At 45.9% G+C, this 16,261-nt stretch overlaps 1 protein-coding gene across 1 annotated transcript in view; it reads right to left on the bottom strand.

The window, feature by feature from the left end:
- Window positions 1-16,258, bottom strand: part of UBAC1 (UBA domain containing 1) — a 17,274-nt gene extending 1,016 nt beyond the window's left edge. Inside the window, exons 1-9 of the mRNA XM_009998843.1 lie at window positions 16,181-16,258; window positions 10,710-10,830; window positions 8,625-8,698; window positions 7,288-7,395; window positions 6,145-6,247; window positions 5,207-5,315; window positions 4,140-4,371; window positions 2,943-3,029; window positions 2,148-2,286 (exon numbers count right to left, since the gene is read on the bottom strand). Coding sequence (XP_009997145.1) covers window positions 2,148-2,286; window positions 2,943-3,029; window positions 4,140-4,371; window positions 5,207-5,315; window positions 6,145-6,247; window positions 7,288-7,395; window positions 8,625-8,698; window positions 10,710-10,830; window positions 16,181-16,258 — 1,051 coding nt within the window. The remainder of the gene's footprint in view (window positions 1-2,147; window positions 2,287-2,942; window positions 3,030-4,139; window positions 4,372-5,206; window positions 5,316-6,144; window positions 6,248-7,287; window positions 7,396-8,624; window positions 8,699-10,709; window positions 10,831-16,180) is intronic.
- Between the last annotated feature and the right edge of the window lie 3 nt (window positions 16,259-16,261).

Consider the following 16,261-nt stretch of genomic DNA (forward strand, 5'->3'; position numbering starts at 1 on the left):
GTGCCCATGGGAGCACCCGATCATTTCCTGCCAGGACTCCTATGGGAAGACTTCTGCAACTCCACCCTTCTAGTGAAGATTTTCCCACATCCCAGGCTGTATTTCTTGCACCAGTACCTTGTTCCTTCCTGGTACTCAACACTTGGGTGTCCTGTGGCTACTCTCAATGTCTCTGCAGAGAAAACTACCCCAGCAAAACAAGCAGCAGGTAGACCAAGGGCTCCCCAGGAATGGGCAGCAGAGCCAGCTTAAGTGTAGCCCCTTGGACCCCCAATCTTGGAGCTCTCTCTTTCATCGAAGCAGCAGGTAGACCAAGGGCTCCCCAGGAATGGGCAGCAGAGCCAGCTTAAGTGTAGCCCCTTGGACCCCCAATCTTGGAGCTCTCTCTTTCATAAAGCCCCCTGAGACTGAAGGAAGCAGCATTTTCCCTCAGAGCAGCATATGCTTCTCCTCCCTGGTGGCAGGGAGGCAGCCAGCCCCAGAGACAGGCAGAAGGGGAAAGGCTGTTTGTGCAGAAGCACTGTTTCATTTCTGAACAGCAACAGCAACCACAGTATTTAAGAACAGTTCTCTTCTCTCCATACACAGCTGTCTTTACAATAAACTTTGTGTTTCATTTCGGTTTTGTGGTGTTTGTTTTTTTTTAAGGTGCTTATATTCACTCTGTTGTGTTAAAGGAACCAGGCAGCTACTGCAAGAGCTAAGCTGAAAATGTTGGCAGAAGAATGGCCCAGGCAGTGATTTATAAACCTTCTGACAGACACTGAGCTGGACTAGTGGACATTTGGAGCAGGACAAAATAAGCAGCTGCACATCTGACCTATCCAGAAGTCACCCAAATGTCAGTGTTGTCAGAGCCTGGCAGAGCAGGCACCAAGGTCAGTGTCTTAATTTTCCCAGGAGTGTTGGTGTGCAAAGCTCCAGCTGACATTAGTGGGAGCTGGAAGCACCCAGCACCTCCAATAGGCTCATCATTAACACCTTGCTCAAGGTCATGCAGCAGGCCCACAGAAAAGCCCAGAATAAAGTACAGATCTCACTTTTCCCCACTTTAATTATATTCTTTTACACAGCCTCAAAAGCTTAAAACCAAAAGATTTATCAATATGCATTTAATGAGATACTTATAGACAACATTCATTATTAAGATCTGTGACATAAGCAATTTGCAGATATATCATCAGGAATATATTCTCTGATGCTCATCCAAGCTTTAGGAGCACATATAATGGCATTTCATTTGCTTTTTATATTCTGAGCTGCAGTGTTGGGAATGAGGAGACCATTTGTTCAGAAACCAGAGTGGGAAGGTTCTGCTCTTGAATTATTTAAAGGCTTGCAAACTCTCCTAATTACATTTAAAGTAGTATTTTTTTTTAAAGCTTTTGTGAAAGAGCTGTACATACACCTTCTATTTAAAACCAAATCTTCAAATAATTTGAAGCCAAAGACTAAATGCAAAACTCTGTCTATACAATGTCATTCCTCTGTGTCATCCCTCAGAGTCAGTCCAATTCAGAGATTTCTCTTCCACCACCAGGCTCATCAGTGAGGTACTTGCTGTGATCACAGCCTGACCACAAGCACAGACCTCACTACAGAGCTGAAACCCAAGTAGAGGGAAGTGTATTTCCACATTTGTTATCTCAACTTTGATAGGCAAGGCCTTAGCTCAGACTTTGTTTGGCTACTCTTACAAAAGTTCTCTGCTGTCTCAACCATCAGGCCCCAGCACACAATGAGCTCTGCAGCAGGAGACAGCCTTGTTTTTTCTGTGAAATAATCAGACTTCTAGACAGACATTCCTGATTTTTCCCCTCGTGGCCAAAGGGAGCACACAAAAGGTCTCCTAAATCCACAGAAGCATTGCAGCCAGCAGCTACTGAAGTTCTGTGTTCAGCAAGTGCAATCCAGCAGCCTGGGGAATTAGTGTCATTTCTGGGACAGCCCCAAGTTCTGTTCTGGATTTAGCCAAGTTGCAGGATGAAGCAAACAAACAAATGAGCTGCTGAAAGTGAGGAAAAGGGTACAGAGCTGCACTTACCCCACAGTGAGCTGCCATCACCCAGTCTCTACTCTTATTTGCTAGCAGCTACAGAGACAGTGTGTGTATAAAATATATAATCAGGAACCTATACAGGACTTACCTAGTAGAGTTTTAGGGTTGGTTAGCCCTAACTGTACCACTGGGTTTTCTAAGATGGCTTGGAAGAGAGGGCTATTGGTGTCAATGCCCTTCTCTAAGTCTTCTGGAGAAGGCTTTCTGTCTCCCAGCAGCCATTCACACTGAAAGAAAGCACCAGACAACAGATTTAATGATTGGCTCCAGTACAGTGACAGTGTCTCAAAAGTTTGGACAATACAGCACATTAAAGATACTTTTTCCCCCACAGATAAAGACTGAGCTACACATCTCTCTTCACACCAGATTAGTCTTCATCTGTGTGTTGCTACCACACATTTAGTTCAACAGGAACAGCAGCAGTACCTGTTAAGAGTAATAAAATTATACCAACTTTGGATGTGTTAAAGCTCAGGGAGGGCTGGTGTCATCCTACAGAGGTACTGCCTAAAAGGAACCCACCTATTCCTGTCCTTTAATCAGTTCTTAATTACTGCAATACATTTCCTTTCTCACAACAGCTACATCTCTTTTGAAGACTCTGGTAAGGAGTTTCTCAAAAGCTTTTTGAAAATCCACACACTGAAAATTCCAACCAGATCAGCCTCAACCTACTGCACACTGAGCTCCCCCATGAAGATTAAAACCACTGTATTCTAGTTGTGCACCTAATTTGAAAGAGGCACAGAACAATCAGTGTTGATTTCATCTCCAGTAACAGTTGGGCTTGATGATAGATCAAGACATCAACCAATTGAACAGTGACAAAGATCAGCTGAGCAGACTGTTACAGCAGCAAGGAAATGACACTTGTACTCACAGCTGCATTTTGCTGGTTGTTGTTTACTCTGAGTGCATCCACCACTTCTTTTTCATCAAATCCCATCTCCATCAGGGCAATGACAGCCTGTATCAGATTTGCACAGCTTAATATATGTAACATTTAAAACAGGAAGGAGAACAATCACATTCTTTCACCTTCTGTGCAGGAGCATTTTGTGTCACAAAAAAGACACTGCTTAAATGTGTAGACTTCCTAGCAATCTTATTTACAGTTTGAAAAAAAAAACCACCTCTTAACATTTCAAATGCTTTCTAAAGTGCCTTTTTATGGCCAAGGAATAAATATTAAGAGTGAAAGTAGTTCCCATCTACAGCACTGAAAGCTGAATGCAAGGAAAGAAGCAAGTGCAGCTGGGGTAGAAAGCAGAACATGAGGGTTTTCTGTCCCATTCTTAAGAGCTTCTCTCCTGTCTCAGAGCTTTTGTGCACATCACACTGACAGCAAACTCCACCAGCATTTGTAGCTCTATTCCCTCAACTGAATTTTACTTGCTGGATTATTATACTGCTGGTGAGTGTTATTTGTTTAGACAAGTGTACCTATATACTGCTCTGAGAATGTTTCATCGCTTAGAAGTTGTACCCAGGTCATCAAATACCACTGCAGCTTTTGACAGAAATCACAGGAAACAGCCACTTGTAAAAGCAGCTGGATTCTAGAGCACCTCCTGGTGAGCTCCCAGTGTGATAACAACACACTTTCACTTCAGCTAATACCCTGTTCTGAACTTCTGCATTTGCTGCAAGACTGAATAGTGCTTGTGATACTTTTCCTCTCCCCCTACATAAAATAATGCTCTTCTGTCCTTTTCTACAGCAAAAGGACCTACACCTGCCCTGCAGCCCTTCCTTTCCAGGCTGCAGCCATAAAAGACAATGCCAGGAGCCCTGCAGTTCATTTCAGTCCCATCAGTTATTCTTCAGGTGCAGCAGTAACAGTGTCAGTAATTTAGATACTGTTATATGAACCAGCAACGCATTAATTGGATAACATCCCTTTCATCAACCTGAATTTAAACAGTCCCTACAGACTTCCACTAAAATACTGCCAAGCCAGCATACGTCTACCCAGATGTCCAATCTCATTTATTAACTAAACATTTATTTGGATTCCATGGTGTCTACACAGTCCCTTCCAATCCTAACAGGTGCACAAACAGTGAGATAAACGTACTCGTGGATCTGGACGAAACTCTCTTTTCCTCCGGATCTTCTTGAATATTTCTGTCAGCTCATCCTTGGCCTCTTCCTCACCTGCTTCTGAGCTAGGACCTGCAGCTGCCTCAGCAGAGGATGCACCAGCTTCAGCTGTGGCTTCTGAGGGTGTCTGACCTGGCAGTGGAGCATCCACTGTAGGGTCATCTGCATGTTCTATCAACCACTCCATGGCCTGTGTCACTGACATACTGAAAAGCAAATCAAACACAGGAATGAGGAACACTCCAGATGAACAGTTCTGCTCCACACACATTCAGTTTTGCATTTATTCCTATGGTACACTGACTTGTAGGTTGATTAGCATCCAAAAAATAATAAATGAAGTTTTGGAGCAAATCCCAGAGCACCTTAAGTCTCTGTGCATTGCACCACAATCTCCTCTGCAGCCAGGAAGCCAGAGAACAGAGGAATGAAACCCAGCTTGGACAGCTGCAACCCTGATTTTAAGAGGCATTTCTGCAGGAGTCACCTTGTTGTCCCCATCACCAGCTTTATTTCACAATAGACTAGTTGACTAATTAACTAATGACAAAACAACAAACAAAGCCTCTTCCAAATTTACATCTAACCACACCTTGGATGTGATTCTCCTCAAGGGATAACAGCTATATTACCTCCTACTTTCCTACAGCTGCTATCTGGACTTGACAATATTCTTAGAATGTTTCTGAAAGATCAGCACAAATTATTTTTCTATAGCTGAAAGACCAAGATGACAGGCTAGGTTGTTTTTTTTTACCCGTAAAATGTGAAGTCAAAGCAGAAGACCATGTGAGTTTAATACTTGGAACCAGTGCCAGCCTGGCAGCCTTGGGACCCCCAGCCCAGCTCCTCTTTCCAGAGCCACTGCTTTCCCTTCCCTGTGCCACGCAAGCACTGCCTGAGGCAGCTCTCTTCTTTGACTTAGTGCTTTTTCCAGCCTAGATGTAGGTGACCCACATAAGGAGATTTCAAAAAAACAACCCAGCAAATCTTTTTTTAACCACATCAGGCAGTGCAGAGGAGTGTGCTGAGTTCACTCACTGATTTAAGCGCAGGGCTTTGACCGCCCTGCTCTCCGGGAAGCCCATCTCCGTCAGCTGCCGCAGGGCCACCTCGTCCACTCTGTCCTCCTCATCCTCATCCAGCATGGCTATACACACACAAAACAACATTCAGATTGACTTCAAAACTGAAATAAAACCCTTTCTCAATGGAATGGCGTGTGTTAAGTTCAAACCCCATTCTTCTCTTCCACCCCTGCTTTTGTTTCTGCTCTGAATTTGCTCTCTCATCATTTACTTTGCTGCACTCAGCACCATCAGGCTCAGTTAGATTCTTCCTGGACAAAGACTCTGTCCAGATGTGTTAAGAGATCTCAAACAAAAGTCAGCTAACTCTCTCATTACTATGGTATTCCACATAATATACAGGGGATTCCAGAAAACTGAAAAAAGATCTTAAAAGTAAGTTGGGTCTAGTCCTAGCAGATCTCAAGGGCAAGCATTGCCCGGGGAAGCTGTGGCTGCCTCATCCTTGGAGGTGTTGAAGGGCAGGTTGGATGGGGCTTGGAGCAACCTGGTCTGGTGGGAGGTGACCCTACTCATAGCAGGGAGGTTGGAACCTGATGATCTTCAGGGCCCCTTCCAACCTTCACCATTCTATGATTCCAAGCATTTCCCACAAACTGAGTCAGCAGCTACACTTCCTTCTCATGTTACCATCTCCTTGTGCATTTTCAGCTATTCTTTTACCATACCTTAAAGTGCATCTCTTGTGAAGTTCTCCATTTTTTTCCACCACTACTTTTGGTTTTAAATGGAACTTCACAAGTTTTGCACAAGCTATACCCACAAGGGGAAATCTTTGCCACAAAGTTTGCAGTAGCTTAGCTGTTACTTCACTCTGTAAGCCTACCCTTCTGCTATGGAAGCAAATAAGTTCCCAGGATCAAACTAGTAACTATGAAGACATGTTCATACCATTTGCCTTCTTAAATAGTTCAACTGCATCTGGGTTCAGTGCTAACAATTTCTGTGCAACTTCTATGAGAGACACTAAGATCTTCCGGAGCTCTGTCTGGAACTGCAAGAAAGGAAACTGTCAAAACATTTAGACAGGAAGTTACCAGACTTCATTAAATCTTAATATCTCTATTGTTAGTATCTCAGCAGCAGCCTGGCCCCCTGTACAGAAGGCTGCTTTATTAGGGCTTTATTTTCATTGCTTAGTCTCTCAAGAAGCATTGGGCCCTTCCTGTGAAGTGCTACATGGAAGCAAAAGCTGCTGGGTAGAAAGGCCCTTTTATTTCCAGGGCAGCTTTCTGCCCATTCCCACCACAAGATGTGCAGTGTTCCAGAAAACTCAGAGCTTCCCAGAAACACAAGTGTGGTAAGAAGACAGTCACAGCAGCTCTGTACCAGTGCTCCTTGCTTCTGTCAGCCAGGGAGCCTTCCTGGTCTGCCCTTTGCCTTCTAATAATCTACACTTGAACAACACAGATCAAAGCTGTTTTCTGTACAGAAGCACCAAACTCCTTTCAGTTGGACGTTTGTGTTTAAATATGCCCTGCTCAGTAGGTCATGCTGGCCATTAAATAGCTTAAGTGCCAGCTGTCCCCTTCAGGTTACCAGGGCAGTCTGACAGCATGCAATGAGGCAGAATCGTTGCCTCATTTCCCTAGGAGCACAGAGGGTGAGAGGAGTCCACAGCTGCTGAAGACACAGTTAGAAGCATCATAGACTCTACCAGCATTCAAGCAGTGAGGTAAAAATTTATGCCTAATTTCTGTTTTCAAATCCATGGAAGAGAAAAAAAACCCACTGCAAACACATGAATTTATATTTAAGACTAACTTCACTTCATAATCTTGATTATGCTTACTGAGGCTTCCCCATGGACAACTAAAACATTTAAAAATCATAATTTAGAACATTATGTTTTATTATCAGTAAATAGTATGGCCTGTGTCTAAACCTTAACCTGTCTAATATACATTATATACATCTGAATTCCTCTTACAGAGAAAAGAGAAGCCCGTTTACATGTAAGAGAAAAGGTCACACAAGATAAAAGCCTGTTTGGATGTTTGAGTGTGAGTTAAAGAAGTCAAGTCTGATACTTACATCCCTCATGTTGTGCTGGGCCACGGTGCGATCCGCGCTGCGAGGGGGCAGGTTGGCAGTTGCTTTGAGAATAGCATCCTTATCAGGAGCCTTCTGCTCCTGCTTCCTCTGAGGGACAAGAAACATGATCAGGTTTCAGTACCCATTACCCACAGAACAGAGAAGACAGCACAGTGGAGAGCAGTTTCATACCCTTCAAGGCCTCAAGCAGTGCTCTGTAATTTGCAACTCAAAGAAGAGCAGCCCAGCAAGACAATGGACCAACAGCACCAGTATCATCTGCAACACCTGAGCAAAACTGGGCCTGTTGGGTTGCCCCACTTTCAGTCCTTATACCTATCTCTGTTCTCTAAACACACAGGGAAGTTGCAGCATAAAGAGGGGAAGTGATTTATCAAAGAGAGGACCATCTCCTGCTCCATGTGATAGGCTCACAGCTCCCTCCCAACCCAGAGGTGGTTGAGAGGCACCAACACTGTGCACAGGCAACACTTCACTGCTCAACACTGCAAGTGCTTCACTGCTTGCATGTACCATGCAGAGACACACAGTGCCTTGGGTTTTCAGGACATGCTTTAGTCCAGGACTAAACATAGCAGGGTACAAAATAGACATATTTCCAGTCTTATGCTCTTACAGTGACATTCTGCACAGCAAGACCATACTGAAGAGAGAGACATACACCAATACCTACAGGAAGGGATACACAGACATACACCAACACCTACAGGAAGCAAGAAGAAACAAAGACCAAGTAGAGAGACCTGGGAGTTCACAATGTCAAGCACAAGCATCCCTCCAACAGGTTATGCAGCAACATCACCTCGTAGTACCACTCGTGCATGAGCATCACACTGGGCATCACTGACCCTCGGTAACAATGACATGCCAACAAAACAACATTTAAAGAAAGACTAGAAGGGGGACATCACTTCAGCTCTAGAGACCTGGTTAGGGAGTGACAAGCCACACACAGGTAAAGACAAAAGACAACCTGACAGCAAATCAGCATATTTCTACTGGGTTTACAAACACAGGCAAGAAAGGCACTTGCTGAACTAGGCTTGTAGAGTTATTAGACATTTGTTCAAAGACCAAATCTATGCCACTTCCACAGAGTGTATCTGCATGTCTTATTTTAATGGAAACGTTCACACAATCAAAGTTAAAAATGTAAAGACAGCTTCCTCAAAGTTTGGAAGAAATATGAAATAATCTCCTTAGAACTTAACTGGCAGATATGGCTCTATAGGCAAAAATAATACACCTCAGTAATCCTTCAGCAGCTCATTTATCAAGCAGTTAATCAAAACAGCCACAAGGTCTTTCAAACTCACTTTCTCCTCTGCTGACACATCTGCCATTTTGGGGAGGGGAGGTGGTGCACGTTTCTTGACCAAAAGCAAGACATCTAGAAAGAGAAAATACATTGGAAAGTATTGTGCATATGGTGCTCATAAGATGCTTCACAAACACTGTTTTTCCTGGAGATGAATTTTATATTAATTCCACTGCAGCATCAGACCTCTTCCACACTTTAAAACCTGCATGGCTTCACACACTCCCCCTCCAGTGTGTCTGCAAGTCCTTAGTGCTCAGTGAATTCAAAACATGGTCCATTATTAGTTCTGCTTTGACTGTTACTGGCTTCTTCTCCTCACACAACACAATTAAAGAAAGGTTGTTACAGGCTCCAGGTGTCTTGTACCATTACACTAATAGTCCACCAATTAAGAATGCATCAGCACTTTCTGTGTTTTCACTGAGAAGACAGAGATAGGCCACAAATGGTTTTTGGTCTAAGCTGGATGGGGCCTTCTGTCACCTGCAGCAAGGCAAGCACCAAGCTTCAACAAGAACCTCCAGTTCTAGGCTGAAGCTCACCTTTGTGTGTGAATGGCAGGAGAGCAAGTCAGTCTGCATCAGGGATGCATCCCTGGCAGCCCACCAGGGCAGGTCTCTAGGGCAAACAAGCCTTCAGCCTCAGATATCCCATATGACCTGGCACAAGCTTACCTCAGGCCTTTCAGACTAACATTTTGCCCATTCAAGGCACCCTTTTCCTAGAGATTATGTGGTGTGTTAAAGGTTTCTAGCACCTCAGTTACTATCACATACATTCCAAGGGTGGGAAAAGGCAGACAGTGCCTAGAGCCCAACACAGGCCTGTGCAGCACCTGCAGCCCTCCAGCCAGGTATGGCCTGACAGGCAGCTTTTAGTCACTGCACTAAGCAGGTAAAAGGCAAACCAAGCCTGCTTTGAACAACATTTTTCCTTGGGCTGGCCCAGCATGTAACAGCCAGGAGCAGCAGCTGGTGAAGGCTGTTAACCCCCCTTTGTCCAGCTGACCAGAATCCAAAGGTTTCACATGCTGACTCTTGGCTGGCCTGTGCAGTCAGCTGCTGGCTGGGATGGGGTCTCCCTGACAAGCAGAGCAGAGAGCAGAGCACACTGCAGGGAAAGGAGCCAGGGGCCCTCCCAGGAGAGCTCAGTGACTCCCAGCCAGCACAGCCTGGCCGCTCCCGCTGCAACTGCAAAGGCTGCAGGAGCCGGCGCCGCGCCTGGAAACACACCAGGATCAGCAGAAGTGCTGCCCCAGCTCTGCCTGACATGGCACCTCCGAGCTCTGGAGGTGACAGGTGACACTGCCTCTGAAAAGAGGCCACACTGCTCCTGTTCACAGCAGCAGCTCCCCAGCCTGCATAACTCAGGCAAAAACCCAGAGCTCTGCTCCTCCCGAGCTGCTGGTTCAGCCATCTCAGCCTGGCTCCCCGCACTGGCTCCACTGCCCTGCACCTCCAGCAGGGACCAGCAGCTCCAGCTGCCTAGTGAACACTGGGTTCAGCTCCACCTTTAGATCATCTTGTTTCACATTAATCCTTTACACCTTTAAAGTTCAGGGGCAAATACTTACCTGACCTACTCTGCTGCAGCCAGTGACAGGATAGTGGGATGGATTCCCAGCTGTGTTTGCAGAGCACAGAATGAGACCCAAGCTGCAGACACACCCTGCAGCAAACATCCTTCTGCCTGACCTGGGGACCTCCAGAAACCCCCCAAAAAGCTCTGGGTTGCCTATCTTGGAAACCTCAGCCATGGTAACTATTTTTTAATCATTTTGAAGGATAAATGCTGCCCTGGAGGTCTAAAAAAATTCCTTTAAAAGAGATAATCTGTTTAACTTGTCAACTTAATGAACACCCCTAATTCCCTTTCAGCTCTGAGGAGTGAAGAAAAGCAAACTGCTCAAGGTGCTTCTGGGTGGGAGGGGAAAGGTCTTTTTTCTTCTTCCTTTTTTGTCACCTTATTCACCTCCAATGTCAAAGCAGAGAGCAGATATTAATGTTTGGAACCCACTAGACAGTTAAACACAATCTCATGTTTCCAGGTTGATAGGATTAAGAACCCCAGACACTCTTACCTCTATCCTGAATGTTTTCCTCCAACACTGTTTTTGTGTCTGTCAGCACCTTCTCAGAAGTAGCATGGATCAGCTTATGATGTGTCACAGTTTTTGGATCCTCCAAGCTCCCAGGTACACACTGCAGGAGATGATAAATACTGAAGATCAGAAGACAGAAATAAGCAAGAATTGCTGCACTGGAGATACTTCACACACAAACTGCCATCATCTACCAGCTTCTTCATAGTAACAGAGCAACAGGCTGGAGGCCAGGGCACAGAATCTGCTCTATTTCAGAAACTGAGGCTTGATGTATGCTGTACAAAACTGACTGTGGCAGGTTTCTACCTACACATCCAAGCTCCTGGCTGGGAAGAATAATCAACAAAATGAAGGATTCTAGCCTGCCTTCCTTGCTGCTGTTAAATTAACAGCTACATCAGGAAGCTGAACTTGATGATCCTTATGGGTTCTCTCCAACCTGAGATATTCTATGATTTAAGTTCCAACTGATGATGATGCTCTAAAAAAACTACTTTAAACAGTTCCAAAGACCTAATGTCACAGCTGAACCCTTTAAGGGCACCAACCTGTGTGAATGGGTTCATACTTTTTCAGCCCAAGAGATCTCTACCACACTTCATCCTGAGTGCTTGGTCCTACAGTCAGGGGATGAGGAGCAAAGCAAGGATGCTCCAGTACCCACAGCTACATTATTTCTGCACCAGATCAACAAGGTCACTCACCTCAGTGAGCAGTCTGGGGGGAGCAGTAAATATCATGAACTAAGGCTGCAAATCTACAAAGGGCATCCAGCTCTTTCACAGGAGGAAAGGCTACAATAATGCAGAGTGTTTCTCTTTTGGAAGTCATGTCAAAATAGAGGGACTTTCTGCTTCATCTAATAATTATTATTTACACACACACTCAGACTAAACAAGAAACTGCCAGCAGTGGTTTGGGTGTACTTGACCTTGAACTGGGGAGGAAACAGCAGTTTCTGCACCTTGTTTCAAGATGACATCAACAGACTTGGCTGTTGGAGCCCCAACCTGGCTTCCTGCTCAAAATGCTGAACAAAAGTTACATTCACAACTTTTCTTTCCAGCTATAAACAATCAGCATAAAATAGAATTTTTTTTCATATATGAATTTTATCCTTCACTCCTTATTACAATTCTAAACTGTATTGCAATTAATTCACCAGGAAATTAAGTTCAAATCCTGAAGAAAGAGCATGTGCACAGACAGGCCTTGAACTGACTCATCTTCACACCAGTGGCTCCCAGATCCACAGGGATAGGTTTCAAGAACATGACATCAGTGCATCTAGAGGCTTCTAATTTGTTTGAGTGGAAAAAGAGAGTGTAGTGGCTGCAATTCCAGAAAGGCAAAATTAAAAATAACAACCTACCAAAACCACAACATTGATGCTGCTGATCTCACCACAAAACAGGACACTTAATACTGACCTCACCTGCTCTGCTCCCAGAAAACAGCTTTTAATGACACTTCTTTCAATGCGTGTTTCTACCAAGCCAGTTTTCCCATGTCTGCAGAAAAGTGCACTCCCCCCTCAGGTATCAGAGCCACTTCCAGCAAGCCCAAGGACAGCAGTGCTTCACTTTGATGTAGCATTTAAGTCCTCTTCATCACCAGCCTCCCTCACAGGAATCCTCTCTGTCCATCATCACCTTTTTCACTGTGACTGCAACAGATGGAAAACTCAGCTACCTGCTTTTCCCAAACATGATGCAGTTGTTTCCAACACCCACCTTCAGACCCTCACCTGAATTTCTGCACAGTTCTGGTATCTCAGTAAGATTGAGATGAGAATGTATGAGCCCTGCTTTGTGTAAAAGCAGCTTCTTACTAATTCTTCAGCATCTTAACTGCTGAACAAAAGCCAAAGAACACATTAAAGCCTAGAAGCAGCTGGGAGCACCTCCTGTAATTGATCTGATTACCCCAAATACCTAAGAGTGTATCTGTGGAACATCTCCTCTCCAAACAAGCTCAAAATGTTACTGAACCAGATCCTGGAAGTCTGACTCCAAAAGTAAAACTTGAAAATGGGAGCAGGGAGGTGTATGTTTGGGGCAGGTGGAATGGGACATGACATGGACATATTATCCATGTTTCCCTAGCACACATGCAACCACAACACTCACTAATTACAGTGCTTTAAGGTGTAACCAAAAACATCTTCCTCCTTGGAGAGAACAGCACTGGTAACACAGGAGTGGGGGAGAGGAATTCCCTGTGCAGTGCAGAGAATGTGTCTGTCTTCCAGGGAAAAGCTGGAAAATCAGGGTGCACTCTGGAGCTGGGAAATGGGGGTTCCTGAGCACTGCTCCCCCAGCAACTAGAGAAGCAGCCTGAGGGGCAGATGAGCTCTGCTGCATCCCTCTGCACAAAAGGGTTGTAAGGAAGGATCTGCTGTTTCATGGTTTTGTTTCCAACACAATAAACATTTGCGTTTCTCTTTAACATTGGAGCTCACAGCAGGCTGCTCTGCCAGGCAGGTGAGAAACCTCTGCTGAAACTGGTGATGCCAAATGCTATTTGCAGAGCCTGGAAACCTGATAAACCACAAGGCTTTGTTTGTTTTTTAAATAATAAAAAGCATTTTTTGTTTGCTTTTATTAACAGAAACATTTGAATATCGTTCTGACACTCCCTGCTACTAAGCTGGGGTGGCTTTTGCCATCTGCATCCCTCATAAAGTACCCAAAACATGCCCAGGGGCATGAACCAACTTATCTTCATGCTCTGAGAACTGGCACCTTGCACCTCTGTTCCACAGACACTCCTGAGCACACCTGAAACCCCAAGTGAGTTTCACTGATGCAGCTTAAAAAAGGGGGAACAGAAGCACAGATGCATTAAAATCTTGGCCCAGGCTGCCTGGAAAATGAGAAGTAGAGCCTGGGGACACACACAGCCCACAGCTCTGCATCCCCAGTGCATGACCACAATCCACACCAGTATTCCAGAAGTTCTGCCAAGCCTCAGCAAGAAAAAACTGCTCAGAACCAGGAGTGTCCACAGCCCCACTGGCCGATGAAGTGCTGGGCTGGGACTGTTCATGCTGGGCTCAGGAACTGGGGATCATTCACACCAAGTCCTCCCAGTTCAGCTGGAGTTTCTGTGGTTAAACTGACCCTGAAATGAACAGTTGCTTCCTAAGGAAACCGCAGCAGAGTTCAGGCCTGCTCCTTGTGAAGGGACATGTGATTGCTACAAGAGAACACTTTGACAGTGAAATTTGAGCTAAAAAACAGGAAGGGAAACAACCTATTATCAGGTATTTGCTCAGACTACCCAGGCAGCACTACTGAGGGCAGCAGTTTAACATGTAATCACCACTAAATTGTTAGAGATTAAGAAACTAAGTGGTGGGAGTGAGGTTGTTTTTTTTTTCTTTATCTGTAACAAAAACCCCACAATATAAAAAACAGGGGGGGAAAAAAAAGAAAGTCATTAAGAGTGACACTTCAGAGATTGATAAGAATGTGAATGTTAGGGAGGAAAAGTGGCCACTTTTCTGGCTCCTATCTCCTACAAATATTCTCTTCCTCTGCTTCCTGAAAGCTGAGTTCAAAGACTTCAGGGAACACAATAACCAGCACCTCGCAGGAGGTGGCTGCATGAATTAGCTCAAGGTGCTGTCAAGACTCACTGCAACACACCCATCACCAGGAAACACGATTGTTCCATTTCTGTGTTTCCCCCTCCATCAAACTACCCAGGATCCACAGGGGTTATGCAAATCCAGACCATCAGCACACGGCAGAGAAAAGGGAATCAAACATCCTGCCAAGTTATCAATTGTCTTCTGCCTCCACTGGCACTGCACGCATCTACTCAATTAAGCTTACAGCTAATTAAAGGCCTTTCAGCTCTGCACATGTGCACACAACCATAACCCCACCCTGCTGGGGCAGGTTTTGCCCTGCTCTTCTGCTTCATCAGGGGACAAGAAGGGAGCATTGAACTTCTTCCAGGAACACCAGAGCAGGGGGCTCTGGAGCTCAGAGCAAGGAACCCCCAGGCTCCCTCAAGGAGGATCACACCTCCCTTGGAGGAACAAAACTCAACCACAGCCCTTCCCATCCCCACATCAGAAAGGACCTGGAGACTATGGGACTAGAAAAGCAGCACCTGTGAGCTACAGCCTCCAGGGCTTCCAGCTGAAAGCAACAGGCACCTGGGCTGCTGGCCACCCTTACAGCCTGCTCATTCAGGAAATACAACCTTCTGCCCTTCAGAGGAGGGTGAATTATCACACATGGCAGGTATTTTCTCCTATTACAACCGTGTTTCATGGACAAAAAAAAAGTCTTTGCAGGATCTTGAAAACAAAAACTGCTATTAAATGTGGTTTAGTAAACTGTGCTCCCAGAGATGGAAGCAGAGTCTCCTTTTTTTGCCACCCAAAAAGTTACAGGTCTCTGAGCAAGGAACTCAGCAGGTCCTGCCTGGCTCGAGCTGCCAGACCACCCGTGGTGGCTCCAGAACAACAGGACAGCCCTGGTCATGGGTCACAACCTCGCAGGCTGCTGTTGTCAATCATGTTTCAGCTCCACAGCAAAACGCTGCCGCGGCAGATCTTCACAGCTCAGCCCAAGAGCTCTGAAGCCACAGGTCTGAGCATTTAACACCCACAAACACACCAGGGGTAACTCAGCACACAGGTACAAAGAGCCTGTGTTTCCCAGCTCAACTTCTACAGGCCGTGCCCGTGCGTTTTCACACGTTTTCTCCTCCAGACAGAGATTGGTGATTCACCCTCTGGGCACATCCATGAAAACCTGACTGCACAGGAAGAGCACGAGAAGAGCACGAGAAGAGCCTCTCAAGAAACCCCAAACACCCCATTAGCTCCTGTGCCAGCACAGGACAAGGCCCTGCTCTGGCTTTCCCGAAAAAGGGAAGTTCTCCACCGCGGCTGCAACTTCCCCTGTTTGTTCTTAATTAAAAGCAAGAAACAAACCAGGCTATAATTTCAGCAGGGAAAGCATCAGAATCCCCCAGCTGGCCCGTGCCTTGCACAGCACGGTCACTACATCATCAAATGCAGAAAATCTACCGAAAAACACAGGCCAGATTCTGCAACTAAAGGCTGCAGAAGCGACTTCCCGAACCCTCCTTTTCTAACACAAAGAAGTTTTCTTTCTATAGGGAAGTTTCACGTGATTCAGGAGACCCAGCGACCCAGGAGCTCAGGACACAGGAACACTCGCTTACTTGGGCTTCTTTTTTTTTAAGAAACCCACGTTTCCAGGGCGTTGGAAACCCCTGTTTCCTCAGGGGCCCTTCCCTGCCCTCCCCACGACCAGGATTTCCAGCCGCAGCCCGGCACACCGCGCACGGCAGGAGGGGCAGGGATCCCGGGGCTCTCGCTGCCTCCCCGGGGCACGGGGCGGGCACGGGGCGGGCACGGGGAACCCCCGGCCCCGCGGGACGGGCCCTGCCCCGCTCCTTACGTGCTTCAGGCACCGCTCCTTCAGCTTCTCCACCGTGGTGTCCTCGGGAACCTCCTCCAGCCACTCCGCGCCCCCCATGGT

The sequence above is a fragment of the Chaetura pelagica genome, unplaced genomic scaffold (genome assembly GCF_000747805.2).
Source record: "Chaetura pelagica isolate M959 unplaced genomic scaffold, ChaPel_1.0 scaffold405, whole genome shotgun sequence".
Lineage (NCBI taxonomy): Eukaryota > Metazoa > Chordata > Aves > Apodiformes > Apodidae > Chaetura > Chaetura pelagica.